The 22,046-nt window shown below is 35.9% G+C and overlaps 1 protein-coding gene across 2 annotated transcripts in view; it reads right to left on the reverse strand.

Annotated features, from left to right (window-relative positions):
• FAM126A (family with sequence similarity 126, member A) overlaps positions 1-22,046 on the reverse strand; it is a 96,270-nt gene that overhangs the window by 24,880 nt on the left and 49,344 nt on the right. For both annotated transcript variants that reach the window (XM_010839040.1, XM_010839041.1), the window contains exons 3-7: positions 18,630-18,731; positions 14,216-14,395; positions 13,285-13,365; positions 12,648-12,763; positions 12,175-12,270 (exon numbers count right to left, since the gene is read on the reverse strand). In XM_010839040.1, coding sequence (XP_010837342.1) covers positions 12,175-12,270; positions 12,648-12,763; positions 13,285-13,365; positions 14,216-14,395; positions 18,630-18,731 — 575 coding nt within the window. The remainder of the gene's footprint in view (positions 1-12,174; positions 12,271-12,647; positions 12,764-13,284; positions 13,366-14,215; positions 14,396-18,629; positions 18,732-22,046) is intronic.

Consider the following 22,046-nt stretch of genomic DNA (forward strand, 5'->3'; position numbering starts at 1 on the left):
AGTAAGACTAGAAAAAAGTGTAGAAAGCTAGGGGTATGTTAAAATATAAGTGAACTAGATTCTCAGAGTTAGTTCACTAATTCTGTTCAATCATTATTATTGATCATATTATTAATGATTTTTGGTTATCATAAAAAACATGAAACTCAGTGCTATTTAGCATGAATAGATCAGTGATAAGATCCTCTCTATTCCTGACAAAGTTCTTGACACAAACTGCAGGCTCCAAAAAATTATTCTAAAATTATACTCAAACTTCATACAGTACATCTTAATAAATTTCAGATGGACTGAAATTTGTTAAAATACCATAAATAAAACATAAAATACTAGTTTTCACGTGTCTAAACATGACACCAAAGGTAGAATCTTACAACCAATAGATTTTACTAACATTTTTGAAAGAATCTACAATAAGCATTAGTCTTTAGTAAAGAATACTTAAAGAGTATTTAGTTTAGTAAATACGCAGCCACCTCAAAGTCTAACCCTGGGGACAGAGAATAATATGAAATAAACATGTTTTGAAAGTCAGTTTAAATGACAGGGAAAAAATTATAAACACATGTATCCTATCCCATTTTGTAACAAACAAGTAGGTGAAAGGCATGTATCACTGTAAAATAATCATATACAAGGACACAGAGTTTTCTATTTTCTTCTCTATATTTATATGTATTTTCTAATTCTATAATCCACATGCACTGCTTTTAAATAAACACTAAGCTTCTATCTCTAATAAAATTGGAAACCAGTTGTTTTCTCATAATATGGTGTGACTGATACAACACAGCCCTCACTTTTTTTTTTTTGCTTTATTATCTGATTTAATATTTACTTTATTATTCTTTCTTGAGATATTATTTCAAAGATATACCATAAAATGTTTGGATATTTGTATATATGGCATACTGATCACATAATAAGTCTAGTTAACATCCATCACACACAGTTACAAATTTTTTCCTGTGGTAAGAACTTTTAAGATTTATTCTCTTTGCAACTTTTAAATATGCAGTACAGTATTAACTCTAGTCACTATGATGTATATTACATCCCCGGACTTACTTATTTCAAAACTAGAAGTTTGTACATTTTCACTCCCTTTACTCATTTTTGCCCACCTCTCAACACCACCCCATCACCTCGTCAACCACCAGCACAACCTTCACTTAATACAGTATTAGAAAACAGCCTGTAATTTACCCCTCCACTCAATTACTACTTGGAACTTAATATTCCTTCTACTCAATAAATCTAAGCCTTCACTTAAACATGTCCAAGTATACTACAGACAACTTCAAAAAATGCCCCCTTGAGGATATCATTTATTCAAAACAACTTTAAAGAATAAATATAAATTCATTTGATATTGACAGGATCTTAAAATTCTTTAGAACCAAGTGTAAGAGGGAGCAGGGATACTTAAAAATGGAATGTTTCCTTTCCCTCAAAATTTGTATGTTGAAGCCCTAATTCCCCAGTATGATGGTTTTGAACATGGGACACCCTGAGAGTAACTAGGTCATGAGGGTGGGGACCATTACTGGATTAGTGACCTTATAAAAAGAGTGAGAGAGGCCAGAGAATGCTCAGCCATGTGAAGGTGGTTGGTCACCTGTAAGGTAGGAACAGGGCCTTTGCCTGGAACCAAATCTGGCATCTTCACCTTGGATTTCCCAGCCTCCAGAACTATTGTTTAAGCCACTCAATCTACAGTATTTTGTTATAGCAGCCTGAGATAAGCTCAGAAAAATCAACTCTACATGAAATAAAACAACTCAAATTTTGTTTTATATTATAAAAACAGATATGCAGATGATACCACCCTTATGGCAGAAAGTGAAGAGGAACTAAAAAGCCTTTTTTTTTTTAAAGCCTCTTGATGAAAGTGAAAGTGGAGAGTGAAAAAGTTGGCTTAAAGCTCAACATTCAGAAAACGAACATCATGGCATCTGGTCCCATCACTTCATGGCAAATAGATGGGGAAACAGTGGAAACAGTGTCAGACTTTCTTTTTTTGGGCTCCAAAATCACTGCAGATGGTGACTGCAGCCATGAAATTAAAAGACGCTTACTCCTTGGAAGGAAAGTTATGACCAACCTAGATAGCATATTGAAAAGCAGAGACATTACTTTGCCAACAAAGGTCCGTCTAATCAAGGCTATGGTTTTTCCAGTGGTCATGTATGGATGCGAGAGTTGGACTGTGAAGAAAGCTGAGCACTGAAGAATTGAAGCTTTTGAACTGTGGTGTTGGAGAAGACTCTTGAGAGTCCCTTGGACTGCAAGGAGGTCCAACCAGTCGGACATGACTGAGCGACTGAACTGAACTGAACTGAACTGATAGGCAAATTAGAAAAGAGACTCCTCCTACTCTTATTACCTAAAGAAGCAAACTTAGAACAATTTCTTCTTACACTTTACTCCTTTACGATAGGGATGGTAGTAAATAACTGAGAACCACTATGTGAAAGATAAGATTTCTCAATTCATTTATTCATTCAATAAATACTTATTAAGGATTTATATTGTGTCAGACACTAGGGATATAGATAAAAGATATAGTTCCCACAGGGATTCATAATCAAATGAAAAAGACTGTAGTAAACAAATATTTGCAATGACTAAGTGACAGAGGTAGAAAAAGGAGAGAGAAGTAAATGCTAGTGGAAGAAGTAGAGGGTCAGAGAAAGCTTTCCAAAAAGAGATTTCTTTGAACTACATGTGTACTTAGTTGCTCAGTCACTTCCAACTCTTTGCAACCCCATGGACTGCAGCCTGCCAGGCTCCTCTGTCCATGGGGATTCTCCAGGCAAGAATACTGGACTGGTTGCCATGCCCTCCTCCAGGGGATCTTCCCAACTCAGGGACTGAACCCAAGTCTCCCAATGCAGGCGGATTCTTCATCATCTGAGCCACCAGGGAAGCCCCTTGAAGAAAAAGCGGTATTTGGATTTCCCAGGAAAGAATACTGAAGTGGGTTGCCATTTCCTTCTCCAGGGGATCTTCCCAACCCAGGGACTGGACCCATGTCTCTGGCATTGGAGGCAGATTCTTTACCACTGAGCCACCAGGGAAGCCCTAGGTGAAAATACAGTAAAGGGCAAAACCAGAGAAAGATGAAACACTGTGATACTGAGGAAACTGGTAGAATTTTAGTAGGAAAAGAATGCTAGGACACTAAAAAGTAAGAGAAGCTAGCTGGTTAGGAGTCAGAGCATTTTATAATTTGCTGCGCTTTATCATGAAGGCAATGGGAAGCAACTAAGATTTTTGTTTTGTTGTTTTAAGCAAGGGTTTGACGTGATCAGACTGGTCTTTTGATATCACCCAGGCTATCTTGGGAGACTAGAGAGGAGAGTGTCAAAATACCCCATGAGTGGGAGGAAGGGAGCCTGAACTAAAGAAGTAATTGTGGGGAGAAGGAGAATCGGTGGGACTGGACTCACATCAATTAAGTATCAACAGGGATTGAGAAGGAAAGAATAAGAGAAATGTGTAATTAATTAGCCCTACATTTAGTTTGGATAGCTGACTGGCTGGCAGCCATTAAATCAATTTGGACAAATATCACATACTGTTTGGGAAGATGCTAAGTTTCAGATATGTTTATTTTTAGGTATATGATACAGGTGTCACTTTTGTCTGTCATGTTCTCTCCTCCACCTCCAGTATCTTCCATTAATAATCCCTTTTCCCTCTTACCTTTAGGAACTAGTCCTCCCCTATAAAATCAAGTATAGCCATGTGATTATGGTGAGGCTGCCAATAACACTGCCTGTGACAAGAGATCGCTACTCTAAGATCATTCCCTTCTTCCTTCTAACAACATATATAAAGGCACACACCCCTCCGCACTCCCCAGCCAGTTTTAGCTAGAACAACGGCTACCTGATGGAGCCCATATTCTCTAGCCTTCCTAGCATAAGTCTGATCATGTGACTAGTTCTAGACAGTGGTTTGTTAACTGAAGTGGTGCGACTTCTGGGTTGTACCCTTAAAAAGCAGCTGCTTGCCTTCCACTCTCTCCCTACTTTCAGGATAGAAGGCAGATGTAATAGCAGTGAGCCATCACCATACAGACAAGAGGGACACCGGAGAGAATGTAGAATCCCAAGAAAGAAGGAGCATGAACACTTTAGAAACAGAGCCAATCTGTCCTCAGACCATCTATTAGCTTGGGATTTTATGTGAAAGAAAGTGAATAGCTACTTTAAGTTACTGTTATTTCTGTTAAAACAGTCAAACCAATATTTAAACTGATACATATTCTTCCAAAAATACTGCTAAACAACTTGGCCCTAGAAGGGTTTACCCAAGCCTCAGACAGCAAGATCAGAAGCTTGGGCTGGACTATTTTTCACAGTGAACCTGGGAGAGACGTTCTTTTTTCTGAGTTCACTAAAGGTAGACAATGTCAGTTTTTAGCTGCCTGTAGTCACTGCTCTTACCACACAAAAGAAGCCTATCGTCAGAAAAAAAAAAAAAATGTACAATGCCAACAGATGATAACCTAACATCATTTAAGCCTCTGAATCTAGTTGACCCTGAGGTCAGTTCTATCTCTGCTTTTCCCAAGTTGTTGTCATTCAGTCCCCCAGTCGGGTCTGACTCATTGCGATCTCATGGACAGCAGCATGCCAGGCCTCCCTGTCCCTCACCATCTCCCGAAGTTTGCCCAAGTTCATATCCATTGCATTGGTGATGCCATCCAGCCATCTAATCCTCTGATGCCCTCTTCTCCTTCTGCCCTCAATGTTTCCCAGCATCAGGGTCTTTTCCAATATGTCAGCTGTTCTCATCAGATGACCAAAATACTGAAGCTTCTTCAGCTTCAGCATCAATCCTTCCAACAAATATTCAGGGTTGATTTCCCTTAAGATTGACTGGTTTGATCTCCCTGCTGTCCAAGGGATTTTCAGAAATCTTCTCTAAGTACTAGGAGCCAAAAACTTTCCCGATGATATAATGCAGTTTTATGCAGATATCAGTCAGTTACAAGAGAAAGAATTCTAACTTTCATAAGGTATTTATGGAACATTTTAATGAAGATGTTTACTGAATCAGATGCATAGGTTTAGAAAACGGGGAAAAGTATATGGTTTAGAAAAGAAAATATGGTCAAAATCATTTACTGTTATTATTACACAGTTGTTTTTTTTTTTAAACTAACCTTGCCTTGGCTCTAGGATGGTCAACCAACTGTTAAATTTACTTCAGGTAAGAACTAGAGATCCAGATCTCTCAATTCAGGCAAGATATAGGAATCTAGGCCTTCTCATTTTCTCTACTAGCTACCCAAGGAGATAAGCAGTCATGTATTAGAGGGTTTATTTACTTCTTTATTCAGAAATGCAGACAGTTAAGTGTCTTAGTCCATTTGGGCTGCTGTAACAAAATACAACAGACTGAGTGGCTTATGAACAACAGAAATTTATTTTTCATAGTTCTGGAGGCTAAAGTCACAATCAGGGTGCCAGCATGGTTGGGTAAGGGCCCTCTTCAAGGCTGCAGACTTCTTGCCATATCCTCACATGACAAAAGGTGGGGGGAGATCTGTGGTATCTCTTGGCTAAGAATATTAACACCATTCATGAGGGATCCTCATGAATGACCGAGGAACCCCTCAAAGGCCCAACCTCCTAGTACCATAACATTGGACATTAAGCTTCCAACATAAGAATCTGAGGGTGGATGGGAATACAAACATTGAGATCATAGACATTAGGGGTTTTGGTTTGTTTTTTAGCTGATAGTTTTTAATAGCTACTAAAACTTCACAGAATTTTTCGTTTATCAATGAAAGATTTAAAACAAATTAAAACTGAATTATTTCCTTTAATTTTAACTGTACTTATCGGATCACAAATCTCAAGTGGAAGAGATCATCTTTCATTCATTTACTGAACAAATAGCTACTAAGTTTTACTGTATGCCAGGCCTTTCTCTTGAACTCTGAGCAGATAGCAGTGAAAAAAATCAAAGTTCCTGATGTCATGATATCCCAGCAGTTGACAGGCTATGCCAAATGAACAAACAAGGTAATAACAGTGTTATAAGCACTAAAAGGAAATAAACTGGGGCGGATAGGAAAATGCTACTATATAGAAAAGATGATAATGGAAGACAACTCCAAGGAGATGACATTTAGCGACATCCAAAATAATCTAGTCCTAACAGCTGCAGCATTAACTGATAATGGCATCTGTTTACCTTCTCTTCTCCATTCTTTTTTTTTAAATACTTAAGAATTCTGATTTACTCTTCAGTACTCTGATTGCTCTTCAAAGATATTCTTTCTGCATAGATTTTATTTTATTTTTACTGAATTTACATAAGATATATAACAAAGCAAAAACCAACAATAAAGCTACATGTCACATGAATGCTTGACTCTTCTATGCATTATGCATTAGAGGGTTATCCTGAAGTTATGTGATTTCCCTTTACAAATCCAAAACATAAGAACTCAACCTTACACAAGAACAGTTGAGTGACCTAACCCCTACTGCGGTATTAAACTTACTCTACGGTCACATATGGGCTTCCCTGGTGGTTCAATGGTAAAGAATCGACCTGCCAATGCAGGAGATGCAAGTTTGATCCCTAGATCAGGAAGATTCCCTGGAGAAGGAAATGGCAGCCACCTTCAGTATTCTTGTCTGGAAAATCCCATGGACAGAGGAACCTGGTGGGCTACAGTCCACGGGGTTGCAAAAGAGTTGAACACAACTGAACGACTAAACAACAACAACATGGTCACATATAGATACCTCCCAAATTCATAAACCATGATAAAATTAAATTCCTTTTGGAAGGCATATTTTGTCAACATATTTTGGGGAGAAGATCTAAGGATCAATTTGTCAGTGAGGGAAATTACTGCCATGATTCTCATTCTCTGTTGAGAGACACTTACTATCTCATTCTTAGACTGAAAGAAAACTTGTGAGATTGTTGTCAACATACTGAATTACAAACCACAAAATGATTAGAAAGTCGAATTCCAGTGGGACTGACTGGAGGGACTATTTATTTAGAACTTAAAGTAGGAAAAAAAATAGATTAACTACCATCATTAGATCATCAGACCAATGAGTAGAAACTAGTTAGAAAAAAAGGGAAACAATAATTTTTCTATTTTTTTAGCTTGAGAAATATTTAAAATTCTGTCCAGTTCTATTCCATATCTACTTGGATAAAACATAGACTATGACATAAAACTAACCAATTTCAAAACTTCTTCCTTTTCTGCTCTGCTTTTTAAATAGTGAGAGTGGAGGTGAAGAGAAGGCCAGGAGAGTAGAAAAGTGGAAGACTAAGGGAGAAAAGAGAAAATGGAAGAATTACCTATATAGCAATAAGCATTTTTCTTTTCTCATGCTCTTTGAAATTAGCAGCCTAGTAAAGGCTGCATGGCACCCTACTCCAGTACTCTTGCCTGGAAAATCCCATGGATGGAGGAGCCTGGTAGGCTGCAGTCCATGGGGTCGCTAAGAGTCGGACACAGCTGAGCGACTTCACTTTCACTTTTCACTTTCATGCATTGGAGAAGGAAATGGCAACCCACTCCAGTGTTCTTGCCTGGAGAATCCCAGGGACAGGGGAGCCTGGTGGGCTGCCATCTATGGGGTTGCACAGAGTCGGACACAACTGAAGCGACTTAGCAGCAGCAGTAAAGGCTGCATCTTCTCTCATTTTCCTAAAGAGAATACCATATACAAAACTAGTACTAAAGTTGTTGGAGGAAAAATTATTTCAAATCGGTTGTAAAGGAAGGATGAAGAAGATTTATAAAGGCAGAAAGGTTTACAAATTAAATAATAAGCAGTGAAAAGTCAACTGTAGGTTCCTTCAACAAGGAATGACCTAGTATAAGGTATGCTCTAGAACGAATATTAACTTCAAACAGGTGGGAAAAAAGAAAGCGCGTCTGTGCATCTACAATGAAAATGTGTGTTCATCACTGGGGCACAATACATAATAGCTGTCCTTAACTGAATGATGACAAAGTGGTATACACTGTGCTAGGAGCCTGTCCTCCCCCTCTCTCTTTTTATTAGTCACAAAAATTAATCCACAGGATGGTTTCTTTGCACAAAGGTGTCCTTAATAGACATAAAACAAGAACAAATCTATTAGGTGATCAGAAGGCTGACTTAGACATGAGGACTGTTCATATAGGAAAAAACACACAGATCAAGAATCCCTAGCAGTACATATTCAAGTTACTCAGTGAGGTAACTCACCAAGTGAACAAAATCAGGACAGTTGCTGATTTTGGGGAGAATTTAACTTATAGCTTAGTATAGTTTTTCATGTTTAATATTTATATTCAACATCAAAAGTCAAGATAAGCCATTTATTAAACACACTTGTATTAAAAGAGATGCTCAAAGAAAAGAAAAATATTTTCACAAATTTACAAGACTTAGGCATATACTAATAAAACTTATCTGTAGAATTGGTGGCTATGTTGCTTTTAGGAGGGTCATATGTACTGTTTGGGCTTCCTTGGTGGCTCAGTGGTAAAGAACTCTCCTGCAATGCAGGAGATGTAGGTTAGATTCCTGGGTCAGGAAGATCCCCTGGAGAAGGACATGGCAACTCACTCTAGTATTCTTGCCTGGGAAATTGATGGACAGAGGAACCTGGCGGGCTATAGCTCATAGGGTCGCAAAAGAGCCAGACGTGACTTAGCAACTAAACAACAACAATGTAATATTTAGTACTCAGTTCAGTTCAGTCACTCAGCCGTGTCCAACTCTTTGCGACCCCATGAACTGGAGCACGCCAAGCCTCCCTGTCCATCAACAACTCCCAGAGATCACCCAAACTCTTGTCCATCGAGTCGGTAGTACAAGATAAAAACCTGTTGACTAAAACTCATTCAATCTAGCTCAATCTAGCCTCCTTTCAGATCTCCCCTTCCAGTGGTCTGTGCACACTACATATGAGGAAAACACAAGCATTAAACTGGCCATCAATCTGAATCAAGAAGCAAAGCTTAGAGTTAACTGAACAGATTTTTGCCCAGTAGAATAGATAAGTGGAGGGTGGGAAGTATCCAGGATTGTTTTAATTACACAACTCATTATAATCAGAAGGTTAAAAATAGAACAGAACACATCTGTCACGGAACCTACATATATTCCAAGAAATTTTTATGGCTGTATTATGAATCTGTCCTCTTAGATAGCCTAGTCAATCATTTTGCATAATCATCAACAACATCCAAACTAAGCAGCAATCTGAAACAACTGCTACAGGGCCAAGATGACTTGATTAGCCATAGCACAGTGTGATCACTTGAAAACCTGCATTAGGACTAAGATCAACAGGAAGCTCTTATACTTTAACTATCATAATCACTTAAAACTTATCACCTCAGTTCTATAACCAATTTCCCTTCCCTAGCTATAAACTAGGCTTTGCTTGATTAGATACTGTGTGCTTAGTCACTCAGTTGTGTCTGACTCGGCAACGCCATGGACTGTATGTAGCCTGCCAGGCTCCTCTATGCATGGGGATTCTCCAAGCAAGAACACTGGAATGGGTTTCCTTGCAGGTGGACTCTTTACTGTCTGAGCCACCAGGGAAGCCCACTAGTGCTTTCTAACTTTTATCTATACATTTTTTAAAAATGTACACCTTAATTAGAATATTTGATAAATGATTAAGGAAATGAGGGATTAAGAGAAATAGATTTGAAATCATGCAATAATAGAGAATCTAAAATAAAAACAAAAGCAAACTAAAAAAGATGGAAATGATAAGTCTGATAGAGATCCTATTATGAATGTTCTGTGCCGTAAGAGTTAGCATTTTTAAATATTTTTAAGTCTTTTGAATTACATAAATCTCTTTCCTCCTTCATTTTCTTATAGCTGGTGAATATACATATGAGTTTTCTTGTGGCACAGAGTTAATCTAATACGTTTCTACTAAAATATTCTTTGGCCAATATCCTGTAGACAGTTTTAAAGTAATCTGTGTTTCTCTTTGTTTTCAAAATCAGCCCCATTTGTATTCTTAAAAAAGGTTATCTAATTTCCTGGTTAGGTAAACTTGATATACTAGCTATTTTCTACCCAGAAGATAAAAGTAATTATATTAGAAAACAGCCCGTTGGAGTTACACAGGACCTGTGACAGGAGAAGGTGATGGCACCCTACTTCAGTACTCTTGCCTGGAAAATCCCATGGATGGAGGAGCCTGGTAGGCTGCAGTCCATGGGGTCGCTAAGAGTCGGATACGACTGAGTGACTTCACTTTCACTTTTCACTTTCATGCATTGGAGAAGGAAATGGCAACCCACTCCAGTATTCTTGCCTGGAGAATCCCAGGGACGGGGGAGCCTGGTGGGCTGCCGTCTGTGGGATCGAACAGAGTCGGACACGACTGAAGTGACTTAGCAGCAGCAGCAGCAACACATTTTTTTCCTAACTTTGTCATCAGTAATTTCAGTAAAACATCAACAGTGGATCTTATTTAGGAGGCTGTAGTAGAACATCTGTATGCACAAACACGTGCACACACACACATCTCCCTGGGTCCTACCACCTAAGACACTGCTTTAGAATAGTGTGTTTAAGTTCCACAAGTGAAAGTTCCGAGTTACCTCTTAAGCCAATGTTTCTGAAGTGCTGGTTCTTACACTCATTTTAGTGTGTAACATTTTCACTGGACCATACTGAAATTAGAAATGAAAAGTGCGAAACATCCCACTTTTAACTTATGAATTTTTGTCCTTGCCTTCCACTCTACCCTTTTTGGGTGTAAAAATATTCTCTTTTCATTAAATAATGTTGATGTAAGATATTTATAACACAATGACTTGACAAAAGTTGGCAACATTATGTAAATACCCACTTCAGCTTTTCTGAAATTTTATAAATCTGTGAAATTCAAAAACCCTGGGCACTTCTGCCTTTAAAATGGTTAAAACAAGAAACATATTAGAAGAATAAGTAATTGAGAGCGATGGCACATTGGTACCATCCTCCAAGGGGCAGGCAATGAAATTATGCTTCACTTCAGGAAACAGTTGAACGGTTCTCTGCTTCTCTATCTTCTCTAATAATCCCCCTGCCTTGTTACCTTCCTCTCCCTCTTGACCTGCATGGTTTTCTATCCTAATCAACAGAATCAATTTATGGGTTTTGTTTTGTTTTGACTTGATTTTTAAGTATTGCTCTATGCACCCTCCCTCTAATTAACTGCCCAAAGCTACATTTTCTAAGTAAGTTTGCCAAATCTAAAATTACTTTACAAGTTCCTGAATTCTATATTTTCCCTTATTTACTTGAATTACAAAGGGCATTTTCTCTATCTTGTTTTTCTTAAAAAAAAAAAAAAAGAAAAAAGGCAGGGTCTTCCTGGTGGTTCAGTGGTTAGGACTCAGTACTTTCACTGCTGAGGCCGTGGGTTCAGTCCTGAATGGGGAACTAAGATCTCACAAGCCTCACAGCACAGCCAAAAAAAACGGTAACATGTTCAACACAGAAAATTTAGAGAATGACAGAAAATCACACGGGAAAAAAATTACAATAAACTATAATTCCACCAAGTAGACATAACTACCATTAATACTCTGGTCATATTCAGTCAATGTTGAAATCACACCATATATACTATCATTAAATACTCTTTTAAATCAGAATTCTTAAATATTTGCATATATTAATACCCAATAATTATCATAATTTACTTAACCAAGTTCTTGGCTAAATTTTTTTTTAACAAGAAAAGTTTAAAACCAGTATCTCAAAAAAAATAAAAAAATAAAAACCAGTATCTCCTACTTATTTCTTGGTACCAAATTAGAACACAATAAAAATAACTAGATAAGATAGGCAGATAAAAAGCAAACAAAACAGAAACCATGTCAAAAACTGAAAGGTCATAACAGTTCCATACTTTTAATTATATAGTATAAGTCTTTTCTCATCAAAATTTTCCACTGAATTGTTATTCAGTTTTACCCTCTTTGTTGTGTTTTTTGCGACTTCATTGTGTCTTTAGGGAGCTTTCTGTATGTTGACTAGGTGGAGCTCCATATTAACTTATTTAGTGTTTCAAACAAATGATTAAACAAAAAATAACATAGATATGTAACAAACAAGCAATACTAGATTCATATATTTCAACACTAAAAACATTTGCATTTACCTTGAACAAATTTGACACAGTGATTGAAGAGAAACACGGGGCATATAGGTTAAGGCAGCATTGTAACACAACAAAAGGAATGTCAACACTTCAAACCTAAAAACAAACCCAAAGAGTATTTACAAATCTTGAGAATTCCAAGAAGTCAACTATAATTAAGCAAGCACTGGGGAGGGATATTGTGTTACAGAACAGACCTGTCCAATATAATCACACCAACAACAATACAAAATCAAAAAGAAAAAGAAGTAACAGTTATACGAAAATTACCTTAAAAATTCAATGCTCCAGATGACATCTGAAGCAAAGTGTCTAAGTGACAAATAGGGAAGATGGGGTGTCTCTTGTATGAAATGACTCAACATTTTAAAACTTGTTATACATAACTCATTAAACATTATTTATAAATCTACTGAAATAATTTCTTTAGAAGTCAGCATGGTAGAATAGTAGGTTATGTCTCCACAGTATACCTATTCTGTGCTGTCAGCATCTCTCTTTGGGGGTGAGGTCCACTGTACACAACTTTTGACAAACCATGCTGGGAGAGGGCGCTCTCCGTCAGAGCCATGGACCCAATGCTGGAAGGCTAAAGACAAAGACATGTGAATAAAGAAAAAGCCATTCTGTTTAAGGTGTGGTATTTAGAATATATATACCAATATATATATTTAGAATGACTGCTATAAACATCATATATCTTAGAAATATTCAGATTGCCTACCAAGTATGCTGCTCAAAGATTTAACAAATAACTAAAAACAAACCACAAATAGAAATACAAAATAGTTTAACCTCAAAAATTCTACCCCAGAAATACATAATTCACACACACACATAAAATCTAATCTTATTCATCAGATAAAGGGAAAAATATTCAAAATTAATACTTTTAATAGATCTTTTACAATCAGGTTTTAGTTTAAACTTTAATGATTTTGATTTCCCATTTACTTTGGGAATAGCAACATACTTTGTGTGAAATTTTACACTTTTTAAGGTACTAGCGAACTGATCAAATTTTTCACCTCAATAACCAACCAAACCCTAATTTACAGCAACTGCAAATCTTAGGACCAATAAACTTACTTTGATAAAAATGTAACTTACTTCATGATATACAGATGGTTTGGATAAAGATGGAATCGTAAAACTCAATACTTTACTATGTCCCTGTTTGTCAACTATTTCCTACAAACAAAAGAAAGTAAAAGAAAATGTCTCACAATATTTATTTTTTACACATAAATTTAAATATTTATTTTTTACACATAAATTGTTAGTGAAAAAAAAAAAGACCTGAAAAGAAAGAAATTTTAAAGTCAATTAAAATCTTAAACTATGATAATCCATTATTTATAAACATTAGGAATTAACCTTCTCCTTAAAATGTAAGTAATGTAGTTTTAACGCTGAAATGCAGATGTCTTGTCTTAATTATCATTGATTTTTCTCATGTAAAAAGTTCCATTTTCTAAATCAATTAACACAGTCCTAAAACATATTACAAAATGACCCTTAAATTATTTTTCCATTTAAAAAAAGTACAAACCTTAAGTATCTATCTAGAATATTGTACTATTTAATATACAAACATTATCAGTAATGCAAACTATATATTAAATCAATGGTGTAAACTCTGGAGACAGTCCAGATTTTATACAATTATTAGTGGTAGATCTTAGTTTAAATCTTTTCTCCAAACTTTTTGTGACGGTCACAACAATTTATAGACAGTGGCTTTTAAGTTTAAAAAATTAAAAATTTAACACTGATATTTTCAAATATTTCCATAAAAGAATTTAAATGGTCTGATTTTTAGTCTCCAATCAGTAAAAAATGTGTATTTGCATAATTGTATGTATGCCCATACAGGCTTTAGCCTCCATAAGGTTATTTTGGGGAGAATGAGGTATGAGTCATCTGATGTAATAAAAAACAAACATTAGCTCTACTAAAATGAAAAACAGTTGCTATTATGTATTCATTTTTGCTGATATTTAGATTTTAAAACATTTTGTTAACTCCATTAAATACAAACCAAATTGTAAACCCCTAGAAGAAGAGCTTCAATGCATCCGCTGCTGTGCACATTTCTGCTGGCGGAGACAGCAAGGTAGCACCAAATCAGTTCTGGAAGAAACTGCAGTGTAAATCGAAGCAACTGCTCCTCTCCACTGCGATAGAATTCAAAGAGCTGGTGACAGACAGGTTCCAACAACTGGAAGAAAGACAAAACATCAACTCAAGGATTGGACTATATTTGAATGACACTGATATATAAAACATAAAAGCATTTTCCTGATTGGTAAGTACTGAAATATGCAAACATTTCCATTTTTGGCAGCAAGACTATTCACAGCTAAGCTAGTTAGTAAACCTACGAATTCTAGTGGAAGGCCAAACTGCAAGGTTAAGTGTATACGCAAGTACTCTGTAAAGTTTTAAAACATTCTGTAACTCCAAAGTAGTATTGTTATTAAAACTATATCTTTTTAACTTCCTGAAATAAACAGGTTGTGAAGAATTTTCTTCCTTAATATCCTTCCAGATAAAACATGCCAATATACAAATGACTGAGTTGGAGAAATTGAAATGGGAATCCTAGGTAGTTACTGTCACATGGCCTTCCTGAGCTTATAATTAGGTAGCATCTGACTGCAATGACTGGTATGTGGAGTAGCTAAATAATATAAAGCCCCTAGATCTACTTTCTTACTGTAACCATGATTAATTGCCCCTAGATAATCTAAACACCTCTGTCATTTTGTTTTAGACATGATTTGGACTTACTGATAACCATTTTTCTCCCAACACCCCCACAGGTATTCAGTTAAGAGAGATGAGTGTATCTTTAAAGCATATACAATAATCACACACAGGTCACTTACAAATATGTCAAGAGATTCACAGGGCTATTTTTCAAACAGGCTATTATTATAGTTCAGTGAATGGGAGTTCATTCGCTTCCCCAACTTACGCAATAGATTTACATCAACTTAAGAAACAGATTTTCTACTACAAATAAGTGGAATGAACAGAAACTGATTTAAAGTGGATGCCTTGATTTCAAAAAAGTTCAATATGTAAACTTGATACAATTAAAGTCAGAATTATTTATGCAAGGTAAAGAAAAAGTTATACTTTTAATAAACATCGACAAAAAAAATAAACCGACAAAATTGGTGTTTCCTACTGAAATACTATCTTCTTACAGTTAAAGAACATTTTTCCACTCTGAAAATGGTTGTTAGAGGGCAAAAGGTGTCCAATGTGGCGTGGCAAAGATAACAGTAACAGAAGGGTCAGAGGCAAAGTAACGCCACTCAAAGACTACGAGAAAAGTTTTTAGGGTAGGAATTAATTTGCAAGAATGAAGAGGCGGGTAGTGGAAGAAAGACTGTTATGGGAATGTTTAGCTTTCAGACTGGAGTTTTTAAAATTTCTTTGTGGACCAGTGCCAATAATCTGGTAAATTATGGTGTGACATCACTCATCTCTAAATACCCAGGAAATCTTTGATTAAATCAATATAGTCGAACAAGTATTTGAAAATTTATAAAACTTTATGGTGAAAATTTATTTGATAGTCTGCATGAGCACATAATCAATTTTAATCAAAACACTCCAGTCTTTTAAATTCATTTAACATCTAAAACAGAGTTTTGATTTATGAAAGCAGAACCAAATGAAGATAAGATTCAAAAGGGATGTAGCAGTTACACATTGCAATAAGATTAGATGAAGTTAAGTATATCAAACCACTAGAGATAAATACCAATATTTATGCAGGGTTTTACACTTGCAAAGTACTTTCATATATGTAAACCCATTCAATTCCCACAATACTAGGATGCAATGTCTTTACCCTAACAATGTATTCTTTCTACATAAGCAAATTGAGACAAAGAAGCTACCGAAACCAAAAATAATCACACAGTTCAGGAAGGCCAGACCGAAGCCAAGACTTTTTAACTACTTCATAAACATACCTGAAAAATGTCAGAAAAGAATAAGACAACATACAATGGGGGAAACACAGGCAGTGTTGGACTTATTTAACCTGATTATATTTGAGACAAATAATGGGGCATTAGAATATGCTGCATTCCTAGTGTCTTGCTCAAATTTTTTAATGCATTTTCTCAAGGAAACATTACTAAACTTGATTGGGTAGGTTTTACAATATTAAGAGAGAATTGTACTTCAAGTATTAATATATTTTGATATGTTAAATGGTCTTCTATAGTCTAATCATCATGTACCTTCTTTCCCTTCTAAAATACATTATGAATTCTGTAACAACTGAGTTACAAATGAATTTTTACAATCATCCACTCATAAGTAAGAAGCTGTATCTTAAGAGAATTTTAATGGTAATAAGAAATGTACCATAAAATGCCTTTAAATGACTAAAGAAGATGGAAAAAGCTAAGTTTGGGTAAATTTACAAGAGAATTTTCCAAACTTCTTTTTTTTCATTGAACAATTACTGAGACTATATGGATAGGACAAAGATACAGAGAAGTTGGAGGGGACTAATATTTAGGTGCCAGTAGCCAGGGAACTGACTTCTCACTCTGGGCTCCCTATGTTTAAAACACCAAAAAGATTTCATGTGGCTCTTTAAAAAAAAAAAAAAAAAACAGCTGGCTTCCTAACAAACCTAAGCATTTTTAGCCTCTAATCCTATGCCTATCTTAAAGCTACAGTCAATTAAAAGCACCAGTCAAGGAAACTTCACTTTATCCATAAACTGCCTCTTTACAGTTTCTTGAGCCTGACTCGCATACCTACCTCAGGGCCTTTGCACTATTTCCTCTCTGGAAAGCTCTTGCCCCCAGTTTTATTTTCTTGCTCGAATTCATTCAGATCTTAATTCAACCATCACCTCCTCAGTCCCAACACATACTTCCCCTACTCTGCTTTATTATCTTCATAGTTTTACCACTAACATTTTATTATACATTTAGGTATTTGTTTAATGTTTATCTCACCTACCAGAATATAAGTTCTAATCTATAAGATAAAGAAGTTATTCTACTTTGTACATTTCTAAGTGATTTCTGACACATTATATGTGTTCAATGAATATTTATCAAATGAATTTAACCACATAATGAAAAGGTACTACTTGTAAAAATCCAAATACCAAATTTCCCAGATTTCAAATAAAGTAGAATCAACATTTCAAAGTTCAAAAATGCCAACAGACAATGACATCAAGTTTTTAGGAATACTATATCTCCACATTAAGATACAAAATATTCTAAAGAGCAAAAGGAGACTCTTTGTGACCCCCATGGACTACACAGTCCATGGAATTCTCCAGGCCAGAATACTGGAGTGGGTAGCCGTTCCCTTCTCTAGAGGATCTTCCCAACCCAGGGATCAAATCCAGGTCTCCCACATTGCAGGCGGATTCTTTACCAGCTGAGCCACCAGGGAAGCCCGAAAGTAGATCACACAGTTATATCTGAGAAGTACTTCTGAGTACATTTTTTTAAGACTGAGTTTTCTTTTTAAGAATACAGGATACACACTGTCTTTACCACATTTATCAGGCTAAAAAATAGATTATTTGCTTTTATCTGCATCCCACGCATTTTTATTTTCCTCACCATTTCCAATCCTTATCTATTTCTACTTTGAATGGTGGGATTTATAAGCACCAGAATGTGGGAGTACAGTTCACTTTATCACTTTCAAACTAAATTTGCTATCTAAAAATGCAAAGGAAATGCAGGAGAGGGGAAGGCAGAGAAAAGAAGCAAGGGCTGGGAAAAACTTACCACCAGAACCAAACTACTAGCTACTCAAATTTCTTGCATTTTCTCAGACCTCCATATACTATTCCCTTCAGCTTGCAATGTCCTTTTACTTTCTACAACTGGAAAATGTGTGCAAATCCATCTGGACTCAGTTAAGCATTGCTCTGAAAGTATGTATTTACTTATTTTCTCCATTTCCTCTTTTGGGACACAGGCCATGTACATCTTTGATTTTCTCTTGCCTAGCACTGCAGCTGACACATAACGGACACACAAATATTTGCTGAATGAATAAATGAATGCAGTGACCCAGGCTCTCCAAGGTTATCCCCACAGATGGGGAGACAGACAGACACATACATACATAATACACAGAAAGAGGAGCAGCAGCATGTTCAGAGATGGCTTTGGAATATGGTGATCCTAATTCTTGGCCTAGGAGATGATACATTGGAGCTCATTTTATCATAATTTTTTTTATTCTGCCATTTTTCTGAATATAAAGTATTCTTACCTCTCTATTCATTTCTCAAAAGGAATCAGTTAAACACTGCAAAATATATATTACAGTTTTTAAAACTCTACTTTTACTACTTTTTAAATATATGTATTATATTTCACAACAAGAAATTAAAAATCAATCAAATGAAAACTACTAGCACGATGAACTCTGAGAGTACTTACCTCACTTTGTGGCTCCTGGATAACTTTATAGAGAGATGAAACTAAAGAACTCTTTTCCTTCAAATTTGTAGCATAATTTGGTAAAGATGTTTCTGGTAGTGTCTAAACAAATTTAAAAAATACACTTTACTTTTATGAAATGTCCCAAATAGGTAAATCCAAATACAGAAAGCAGATTGTCAGAAACTGGGGGAGGGGGAATTGGGAAGAGGAAGAACTGAGAGTGACTAACTAGATACAGATTTTTTTGGGGGGGTGATGGAAATATCCAAGGCTTAGATGATGGTATTAATGGCACAACCTTTTAAAACCAGTAAAAACCTCTGTATTATCACCTGAAAACAGTGAATTTTTCATTATGTGAATAATATCTCAACAAAAAAATGGTAAAAATAAAACAAAAGATACAGTTAATCCTCAACATCAACAGGGATACAAATTAATATCAACACTGCATCTTTGATCATAGTTTGGAGTTGGAAATAAGAATACGAATCATTTGTAAAGCCAGAGATACATTTTTTGTAGCAACATACAACTTACCAATCTCATTAACAGTATTTTATCCTGTTTCTTAATAAACATGTTATATAAGGATCTAATGTTTCAAACCTTAAAGCCACAGACCATATAATGTCTGTTAAGTAAGACTGTTCTCCTTTACAGAACTGGGGGGAAGTTTTTACTTCTTGGAATGGAGAAAAAGATAGCCACACTACCAACAAATTTTCCTAATGCCATTTAAAATATCAACAACTAACCACAGTTTGGCAGGGTCACCCTTTCAGAAAGGACACCATGACCAAAAAGGAATGGGAAGAGATAAAACTCCAGTAGTAAGTCAGACAGTTTTGGGTAAAGGTAGTAGGGAAATCTGGAAAAACAAACAAACAAACAAAAAAAAACTTCAAAACAAATGATAAAAACCTATCCTTCTAGAGTATGGCCTTCTTTAACAACTTCTGTCTTCCAAGTCTTTATTTCTTCCTAGGAAAAGTATTTCTATCAATCAACCAACTAATCAACAATGTTTATCCTGCAGCAGATACAATGTCTCAGTTCAGTTCAGTTTAGTCCCTCAGTGTGTCCAACTCTTTGCCACCCCATGAATCAGCACACCAGGCCTCCTTGTCCATCATCAACTCCCGGAGTTTACCCAGACTCACGTCCATCAAGTCGGTGATACCATCCAGCCATCTCATTCTCTGTCATCCCCTTCTCTTCCTGCCCTCAATCCCTCCCAGCATCAGGGTCTTTTCCAATGAGTCAACTCTTCGCATAAGGTGGCCAAAGTATTAGAGTTTCAGCTTCAGCATCAGTCCTTCCAATGAACACCTAAAGGACTGATCTCCTTTAGGATGGACTGGTTGTATCTCCTTGTCTCAAGGCAAGAATACTGAAGTGATTTGCCATTCCCTTCTCCAGTGGACCACATTCTGTAAGACCTCTCCATCATGACCCATCCATCTTGGGTGGCCCCACACGGCATGGCTTAGCTTCATTGAGTCAGACAAAGCTGTGGTCCGTGTGATACCTTGCTTCTAATGTCTCAAGATACTGGTAATTGTAAGATATACATTATTTCTTCCATGTCCCATATCCTAGTATTTTATGATTTAAAATGGGTTATGGTTAGTATATATAGGTAAATGTGTGCATAAATAGACATAGAAAATTAAACAGCATATTTATAATAAGGATATTTGATTCATTTTAACTTTACTGTGAATTCCTCAAAGGCAAGACCTATCTTATCTCTCCATCCACAGTATTCAGCACAAGGTCTTGTACTCCAATCTTTGCTGCAGACATTATATAATAGATGAACAAAATAAGAAATAAATACTGTCACTGTTACTCTTCAGTAGATTCTTGAAAAACAGGTCACATTTCACCTTAAGATATATAAGTGAATAGACTGTTTTTTTAATTTAAAAGGACAGTTTTGTTTACCAGAATGGTTAAGTAAACGTGAACTATCCGGTAACCTTCCACCATTCTTTGGGTGGGGAGGAGAGAGTTTCACTGCAACTGCTTACATAAAGAAGAGATTAGGGCTTTCTTCAATATTTCAAAAGCATGTAACAAAAGATCTCCAGGCAACATTCCATTTCTGTTACTTGATCAACAGTAACCTAATACTGGTGGAATTTATATAAAAGGGAGTAACTGTCAAATAAACAACAGATGTCTAATTGCCTGGAAAATAATGAACCTAAGCTGTATATGTAAAACACATTAATGTGTGTGTGCACATGTGTGTCTAAACATAAAACTTCAAACTAAGTGAATTGAAAAATAAATCTTAAAAAATGATTAGTGAATAAAAAGATTTTTACATGCACTATCTAGCCTAAAACTGAAACAGTCATTTAAAGTGTGAATTACAATTTTTAGTTATGTACCAATTAACCCTCATGAGGTAAAATGTTTTTTGTGAAATAGCCAAAAGTAAAAAGACAGTTCTTTTCCAAAAAGACAAGTTCTAGAAAATATTCTGGGCCTAGGCTACTACTGTTAAATGAGAGGAAAGGTCTCCTAAAAATTAGTGAGCTATTACATTTTAGTACAATTCTGTCATTATTTCATTTTGTGAATGTGAAAAAAGTTAACTTTTGTCAACAGAAGGAGAGAAAATACAATTGCTGTGTTTATGAACAGTGCTTTGAAAACCTTAAGATCTAAAAGAGCCTATGGATTTAAATACCATTACAACAAACCTTTAAATTTACATTGTACTAGTTCAAAGGTACTGGCCCTTCTTAAATACTAGTTAAGTTTTCTCACTTTGAAGAATGCAGAACTAGAGACAAAAGAAGTAATAATGGGATAACATGGTAGAAATTAGTCTTGGCAAAATTTGAAGAAGACAGATGCTTCATATTAAAGTATCATTTGGCAGATGGCTTTTATAAAATGTAAGGAAGTAATACAGATTAGATGGAAGAGAATTAATGAAGATGGACAGATGGATAGAGAACCAATAAATAAAACAACTCTGACCAACAACATTACATGTAAGACTAGATTTTGAGTCACATATTCTGATTCAGTGACTACCAGAAAATAAAAAAATCTGCTATATAAATCTACACATAACATTAAGAAAAACACAATACAATCTGTAAGATAACATTTTACAAATAAATATTTGAAATATAGAAATTGAACTAACAACTCATGAAATCTTAAAATAATGAAGTCTGAGTCTAATTACTTTGTTGGTATACTGCTGCTGCTAAGTCGCTTCAGTCGTGTCCGACTCTGTGAGACCCCACTGTCCCTGGGATCCTCCAGGCAAGAACACTGGACTGGGTTGCCATTTCCTTCTCCAATGCATGAAAGTGAAAAGTGAAAGTGAAAGTGAAGTCGTGTCCAACTCTTAGCAACCCCATGGACTGCATCCTACCAGGCTCC

The sequence above is a fragment of the Bison bison genome, unplaced genomic scaffold (assembly GCF_000754665.1).
Source record: "Bison bison bison isolate TAMUID 2011002044 unplaced genomic scaffold, Bison_UMD1.0 scf7180017864109, whole genome shotgun sequence".
Taxonomy (NCBI): Eukaryota; Metazoa; Chordata; class Mammalia; order Artiodactyla; family Bovidae; genus Bison; species Bison bison.